This window comes from Miscanthus floridulus, chromosome 9 (assembly GCF_019320115.1).
Source record: "Miscanthus floridulus cultivar M001 chromosome 9, ASM1932011v1, whole genome shotgun sequence".
Taxonomy (NCBI): domain Eukaryota; kingdom Viridiplantae; phylum Streptophyta; class Magnoliopsida; order Poales; family Poaceae; genus Miscanthus; species Miscanthus floridulus.
In genome coordinates, this window is record NC_089588.1 from 87,491,522 (window position 1) to 87,499,952 (window position 8,431).

The following is an 8,431-nucleotide window of genomic DNA, read 5'->3' on the forward strand; positions in this document are numbered from 1 at the left end:
TACTGATCATCCCGATATAGAATACAATGATTTCTACATGCGTGGTTCTTCTCAACACCCATCGTAAGTGGACTGACTAGCTTCTTTGCATAGTACGTGTTAGCAGGCACTTTGTTCTCCTTAGGAAGAAGGTCTCCAAGTACACGCAATAAATCATTGAAACTAGCATCGGACCAACCATATCTAGCCTTAATCGTCAAAACTGAAGAACAGCCCGTAGTGTCGACCACTCTTTGGTACAACCTTTCGACTCGTCGTACAAAGGCTCTTCTGCTGCCTTCTTCAAGGCTTCCATTCGCTTCATGAAGAATATTGATGGATCCGCACAACGGTTCATTATTGCCTCTAAGAAATCTACATCTTCAATGGCATCAGTGTTAACACGCTGAGTTTCATTAACATCAGACGTAGAATTATGAGTTTGATTGACATCTGGCATAGCATGATGGGTTTCATTGATATCTGGCATAGCATCACATTCATTGAGATATGGCATTGGACCCTCCACATTGATGTTACTTGCAGTGTTGTCAGTTGTCCGCATATAAGGTGTAGAACTACCCTCACCATGTTTTGTCCAAATCAAGTAGTCCTCCACAAATCCTCTGCAAACCAGATGAGAAGTGATTACTTCCACATTGTCAAATACCACAATATTTTTACAGTCTGCGCATGGACAACATATGTGCTTCGCCTTTGTTCTCTGAGCATGTATCTTCATGGCATCAATAAATTTTTGGACCTCCACTACATAAGATGGGTCTAATCTTGATAAGTTGTACATCCATAATGACCTCTCCATATTTATCTGTAATTAGTTAGGAAAATATTGTATGTCACTCTAAAAACAAAACGAAAATAACCCCTCATAACTAAGATTCTATCCTCCATCAATTAAATAGATATGAAAACCTACCTCTTACAGAATTTACAAAATAAAAAATTTAAATAATTATTTAAACTCATTTTTATAATTATAAGAATTAATTAAACGGAGATGGCATCTTGATTAACAAACCCTAAGTATAAGCAAAAATAACAAACCCTAATTAACAAACCCTAAGTACATGAAATACTAACTAACCCTAATTAATAAACCATTAATTACTAACTAAATTAATTAACTAACCCTAAGTACATGAAATATCTAACCCTAAATAATAAACCATCAATTACTAACAAAAATTATTGAAAAACCTAAGGTACATGAAATAATAACTAACCCTATTTAACAAACCCTAAGTATAGACAATAATAACTAACCCTAATTAACAAAACATTAACTACTAAATTAATTCATAAACCCTAAGTACGTAGATTAAAAAACTAAATTAATTCACAGTTTATAATTACAGGAAATAAGTATAACAATTGACAAGACTTTATAAAGTGTTAATCATTATTCTATTACATAGATCTACTCACAAGAATTCTAAAAAGTATTTATTTTCTATAATCCGAGCAAGATACAATTTACTATGAATTTACAAAAAAAAAAAGCTAAAACTCTCTCTCTCTTGCCCTAGCTATGAACCCTAACCCTAACCCTAGATTTAGAGCACCTCCAATACAAGAATTGAACCAAAGAATCACTAAAAAAAATGGCGGCAACGACACTAACTAACCTTTTGGAAGTTTCTCACCAAAGAAATGAAGTTCAAAACCTCCCCCCTTGGAATCGCCACTTCTCTGTCCGCCACTGTGCACACAGCACGCGAGTAACTGTTCTTGTCTGGAGGTGGACGAAGGAAATTTATAGCAGCATTAACACAGGCGGTTGGTAAGGAGGACCGCCTGTGTAAAACAATTTACACAGGCAGCTCTCCTATCTCTACCGCCTGTGTAAATACGTGTATTTACACAGGCGGTTTATAATGTCAGCCGTCTGTGTAAATGGTATTTACACAGGCGGTTGTCATTGTAAACCGCCTGTGAAAATACACGTATTTACACAGGCGGTAGAGATAGGAGAGCCGCCTGTGTAAATTGTTTTACACAGGCGGTTCTCTTGCTGGGCTCACCCTATTTTTTTGTACTGGCGTCATGAAATTGTGAACCGCCTGTGAAAAAAAAACAACGTGCCAGCAAAAATGATTTCTGTAGTAGTGATATGTTCAAAATGTTTCCATGTAATATGAGCAAACATATATTTTAGGGTGTGCAAAACAGTGATATTCTTGTAAACGGATGGCAAACAGAGGAATTAAGAATGCTTTGATATACCGCTGGAACGTCAATGGATCTATGTATCGGGTGGCAAGTAATAAACACACACAGACATAAGTGTATATACACACACAACTAATAATAAAGAAACTTGTGTACGTCAACATTATTCCAATGGATCAACAAAATCCAGAAAGAAACAAAAAAGATAAGAAGAGAGCTGGAAAAGAGAAAAGGGAGAAGAAGATAGAAGCGTGCATACAAACATACCCCGTACGCAGGTAGCTAGGCACATCTGATGGGGAAATTCTTGTTGTCTACGAAGTTTACAGGCTCGCAGGAGAAGCGGACGGTGTAGGGCAGTGTGCGCAGGCCAAGCCAGGCGAACCGGACCTTGGACACCATCAGTATCCGGCAGCTATCCACCGCGTACAGGGTATTCTCGTCGTAGCCGTAGTCAACCGAGAAGTTGAAGCAAGCGGTGCTGTTGGGCTCCTGCCACACGTCGCTTTCTTGGAAGCCGTACCGGACCCACGCCGTGGTGGCGGGGCCGTACGATATCTCGCCGGTCATGCGGCCGTACCACACCGCCGTGCGCGGGCTGGAGTTGTCGACCGCCAGGGTGAAGTTGAGGTGCGTATTGTTTCTGTGGTGGTTGTTGACCAAGGGCCCGTAGATGGCTACGTTGGCGGCAGCGATGGAGAAGGTGAGGTGCGCTGGGGCGAGGCTGATGGAGATGGCTGCCACCAAGGCGATGACCACCAGGGCTCCCACCATGGCTACGGAGAGGTAGTGCTTGGTTCTCCATCTGATGCGGCGGTGGCAAGGAGGACAGATAATGCTAGTACTACCCATACCACATGCACTGCTCCGTCGATCGATTGCCATGATGCATGCAGCGCGAGTTGAAAAAAATAAAAGCGAGCGGCAAGCACATATGTTTAGCTTAAATTTCAAGGTATCTATCATGCAAATTTAAAGCCAGAAGCAAGGGGGGGGGGGGGGGGGGGGGGGGTTGTTGTCTGTGTGTATATATATATATATATATATATATATATATATATATATATAAGGCTGTTTAATTTTAAACTAATTTTTTTTAACTATGCCAAAAAAAATTTAACACGTTTTTAAACTAATTCTAAATCTAAGATGGTTTACTTTTTTTTTAAATTAACATTTTTGACAACGCCTATTTCCCTGACGCAGCGGAACGCCTCTACCGCGTCATGCATGATGGCGCGGCTAAAGAGATGATGTGACGATGATCAAGACACTAACCGATGACGTGATAGGGTCCGCCGCGCTACCGATCTTAACGCGACAGTGACGGACCGATGGCGCGGCGGAGCCAGCTAAATATCGCCCGCCCCCGCCAGCCTGTCTCTGCACAGGTTTCTGCTGTCTTTCTGTGATCTGTGGAAGAAGGTGGTGTGCACTGTTGTGGACTAGGACTGAACACGATGCTAGCTTTTCTGGGCGTGTGGGAATCTGTATGGAATCACATCATAACACATCTTTCTGTTCGTGTCGGGCAACAGCGAAACGTTTTTCGATCTCCCTGTTTGCTTTGGAACTTTGCATGCAACTAGTAGCTAGTGATTCGACGTGTGCTAGCATGGCAGCTGCGTGATGCTCCCTCCTTGCTTTTATTCACCACTCGGACTGAATCATCATCATTATGGCCACCACTCGGACTGAACCAATCTCCCTTCATTGAAAATTTTGCTCAAAAAAATTGTAAATTAAATTACGAATGCCTAGCACATCTCGATGCAAGTCAAGTCTTCCTCAACAAAAATTACTCCATTATTGTCTACTCATAAGTTTCATGATATCTTATCATTTTGCCTATGTGGGGGCATCTATGAAACTTCCATAAAAAATGTGGCCTTCCTTGACAATCTCATACTCTAGCTTTTTTTTTACAATGTTAATTAATATAAGGATCCCAAAAAGATCATAACCAGCTCATAGTCACCTACCGTAATTTAATCTCAACAGACATCACAACTTTTCCAAAACAATGCAAAGAAAACTGACACATCATCGAAACACGCTTAAGACGTTTAACAATCTCAATCATGTTGTGCAAGTGGGCAGACAAATAAGTAGCAGTTAAATTTTGTTTTGGTGGTTGGCATATTCCATCGATACCGCCTTCTTGTGCAGTGAGCCCTAATCGAGTTGTAAATTAATCTACGCCAGGCCATATTCCAAGGTGCAAGCACAAGTGGATCAATTTTTATATTGTGGCTCAAGTTTTGAGATCCAATCTTCTTTATTTGTAAATTAAATTATGTATGCATGGCGCATCTCGATGCAACAGATCATAAGTCTTCGTCAACAAAACCTACTGTTTCATTATCTATAATATCAGCCAAGTGGGCAGTGCAGGCATGTTTATCAGCAACATTGTTTGACTAGTCATCACACGGTGGCCACATGGTTAGATTCCCCGACAAAACACCAGAAAGGGCGCATCGTTTTTTGATACTACTGTTGTAGTATAACGTTGGGGAGCCCTAATCTTTTTTTTTTACACGAACCGAAAGGTGCGTTATGACGTGTTTCCGCACAGATTCCCACGCACCCGGAAAAGCTAGCATCGTGTTCAGTCCTAGTCCACGACAGTGCACACCACCTTCTTCCACATATCACAGAAAGACAGCAGAAACGTGCACAGACGGGCGGGCGGGGTGCGGGCGATATTTACCTGGCTCCGCGCCACGATCATCGTGCGTTCCGCGAAAATCGGTGGCGTCTTAGACCCTATCATATCACTGGTCAGCGCGTCTTGATTGTCGTCACTTCATCCTTCTAGTTACGCCACCATGTATGACGCGGTATAGGTGTTTTGCCGCGCCAGTAAAATAGACACGTCCAAAAGTGTTTGTTTTGGAAAAAAAATAAAACAGTGTTAAATTTAAAATTAGTTTAAAAAATGTGTTAAAAATAAAAATTATTTAGTCCCGGTTTAAAAATTGCAACCATGACTAAAGGGAGGACGGGACCTTTAGTCTCGATTTGTAATACAAACTGTGACTAATTTTACCCTTTAGTCCCGGTTGTAACGGTTACCGAGGTGTGTCAGAGGCATGTCAGTGCGAAAATCTTTAGTCCCGGTTTAAGACATGAACCCGGACTAAAAGTGTGAGACACAAACCCGGACTACCTTTAGTCCGGGTTTGTGTCTCAAACCCGGACTAAAGGTGTCTTCAAATTGAATTTAAAAGGAAAACGTATCTTATTTAAGTTAGATGTGTGGTGGTAGGTGAGATGGTAATGCGTGCAAGAGCTGAAGTCAGAGGTTGTAGATTCAAATCTCTATAGCTACAATTTTTTTTATCCAATAAACACCTCTAGTCCCGATTCCTTTATCTCGATTGCATAGTCCCAGTTTCAAAACCAAAATTAAAGGGGTTGAGAACCAGACTACAACTCATTTCTCTACTGTTGGGACGGTGTAGGGCAGTGTGGGCAGGCCACGCCAGGCGAACCGGACCTTGGACACCATCAGTATCGGGCAGCTATCCACCGCGTGCGGGGTCTTCTCGTAGCCGTAGTCAACCGAGAAGTTGAAGCGAGCGGTGCTGTTGGGCTAGCATCGTGTTCAGTCCTACCCCTCTGTCCCATATTATTTGTCATTTCTGGTTTTCGTGCTACAAGTTTGACTCGATTTGTAGAAAATACGTATAATATTTGTATCTCCAAATAAATTTATTAAAAAACTAGATTCAAAGATCTTTCCAATAATACTAATTATGTACCATAAATATTAATATTTTGTAATATATATTTTATCAAAGTTGTTTCTCGGAAAACGAAAACGAAGATCGGTGGCGCGGTAGACCCTAGCTACCAAGTCACTGCTCAGCGTCTCGGTCGTCGCCACTTCATTCCTCTAGTCGCGCCACCATGCATGGCGCGGCACAGGCGTTTCGCCGCACCAGTAAAATAGACGCGTCCAAAAATATTTGTTTTGGAAAAAAATAATCAGTGTTAGATTTAAAATTAGTTTAAAAAATGTGTGAAAAATAAAAATTATTTAGTCTCGGTTTAAAAATTGCAACCATGACTAAAGGGAGGACGGGACCTTTAGTCTCGGTTTGTAATACAAATTGGGACTAATTCTACCCTTTAGTCCCGGTTGTAACGATTACCGAGGTGTGTCAGAGGCATGTCAGTGCGAGAATCTTTAGTTCCGGTTTGAGACATGAACCCGGACTAAAAGTGTGACTTTTAGTCCCAGTTTGAGACACGAACCCGGACTAAAGATACCTTTAGTCCCGGTTTGTCACTACTACAGGATGGCCTTGTTGTCCCGGGCGGTAACGGCCTTTAGTCCCGGTTACCACGCCGGGACAACGATTCTGGGACTAAAGGTGGAACCTTCAGTCCCGGGTCATTGAGCCGGGACTAAAGAGGGACCTTTAGTCCCGGTTGATGTTACCAACCGAGACTAAAGGCCCTCCAGCCGAGCAAACATGGCCGCACCCTTTAGTCCCGGTTAGTAACCCCAACCGGGACTAAAGGTTCCTTTTCTTTTTCTTTTTTTTGTTTAATTTGTTTTTAATTCAGTTACACATATTTGTTTAATATATAATATGTTTTTATGTATGTATTCTACGCTGCTAATATAAATACACGCACGCATATAATTACATCTAATTCTCATCTCGAGCATTATTATATTCGAATAAAGTATGAAACTATATATATTATAGATATATATGTATATATACAACACTTTCATAATCTTGTTCTCGAAAATAACGATATCAATAAACATTTAATTTACATCATTAGTTCCTTAGGATCAAAGTAGAACTCGCCGTTGGGATTTAGCACTTTTTCTAGAAGAAATCCTGCTATTGACTCTTTAACTGCTTTCAGATGGTCTTTTTGCATGACCCTTTGTTTCAACCATTCAGTCTTGCATTTAAAATAAAAGAAAAAGTATTAATATATATATATATATATATTCATTTAAAAATAAATAAAAAATTGATATATACGTACTCTGAGGACATCTTCAGGAGTTCTTCTTATGTGTGCAGTGATAAATTCACAAATGTAGTATCCACACAAGTTATTACCTGGTTGCTGCCGCAAACACCACTGTACGAGAAGAAGATTATTCTCATCATCTCACACGTAAATTGAAGTACGATATAGTAATTAAACACGTGGGGAAGTATATATAGTACAACTTACTGGTATTTCAACTATATTAAGTGGTGCCTTGCAATCCTTGCGGTGTTGCCGAATAAACTCTTTTTAAACCCTGTGCGACCAATAATGTACTATCGTTAATAAATTATGGCAAAATCTATTCAATAATAGTTGTGCGCGAGAGATCAAAATTACCCCTAGATAATGTCTATCATATCTTGGTATAGTGCCAGCTCTTTTCTCAAGGAGTCCAAGATTACTAACCGACTTGGGTTTAACTCAATGACAATGAGTATCCAGTGAAACCTACATTGTTTTATACACACATATACATGCATATAAGTTGTATTGATATTACATAAAATGTGTAGACTACATTATTATTAACACTTACTCAAAGTTGTATGGGAAAAGTATTGTTGTCTTATCGTGCTGCTTCACGAAGAACCTCATGATATTCGTCTGTGCTTCAGATACTCAGTGCTCCTTGACAATAATATCAGTTTTGAATACGATATAAGGATCAATGAAGTCAACACTGGTGTCTTGTATTCTTTGGAGCTCTGACATCTGGAATCTGTATATAAATATAAGTTACATGTAAGGATAATTATATACACGTACGCATGGAAGTGAGTTTATTAAATAAAAGTAAGAATCACTTACAAACAAAAGGAGCTAATGATTGATTTGTCTAGAGTGTCCAAGTGGTATAGTTGATGCAATTCTTCGAAACTAATATGTAAGATGTCATCGCCACGGAAGTAATGATGGTCTCTAAATCTGACAAAGATCCACTGCTCACCCCTGCCACATGCCTGCATGTGCCACTTATTGAGCAAGTACATTTGCGTACCCAATTCATTCAGAGCCGTAGGGTTGTACAGACTTTTGCCAAATTTATAAGTCTTCCAGGTATCAACTTCCAGGTTCTAGATTGGAGCTTTGCCCGTCAATTAATCCAAGGTTAAACCAGTTAGTTCAAAAAAGCATTAAGGTCTTGAACCGACACTTCTCCAGAGTTGTCTGGTCGATAGACTTCTATGTTGGAACCATATTCATTAGCAACAATAAGATTTTCTATTGGTTG

General features: G+C 40.1%; 1 protein-coding gene across 1 annotated transcript; it reads right to left on the bottom strand.

Moving 5' to 3' along the window:
• Nucleotides 1-206: 206 nt before the first annotated feature.
• On the bottom strand, nucleotides 207-3,095 carry LOC136482328 (uncharacterized). Its single transcript, XM_066479539.1, has 3 exons — nucleotides 2,437-3,095; nucleotides 1,626-1,699; nucleotides 207-808 (listed from the first exon to the last, which is right to left on the bottom strand). Exon 1 carries the CDS (start codon nucleotides 3,052-3,054, stop codon nucleotides 2,452-2,454), a length of 603 nt encoding a protein of 200 aa, XP_066335636.1. The 5' UTR covers nucleotides 3,055-3,095; the 3' UTR covers nucleotides 207-808; nucleotides 1,626-1,699; nucleotides 2,437-2,451.
• Nucleotides 3,096-8,431: the final 5,336 nt, after the last annotated feature.

What these genes read in the sequence shown, in the direction of transcription:
- LOC136482328 (XM_066479539.1), bottom strand. Translation starts at nt 3,054, where the DNA reads ATGGCAATCGATCGACGGAGCAGTGCATGTGGTATGGGTAGTACTAGC.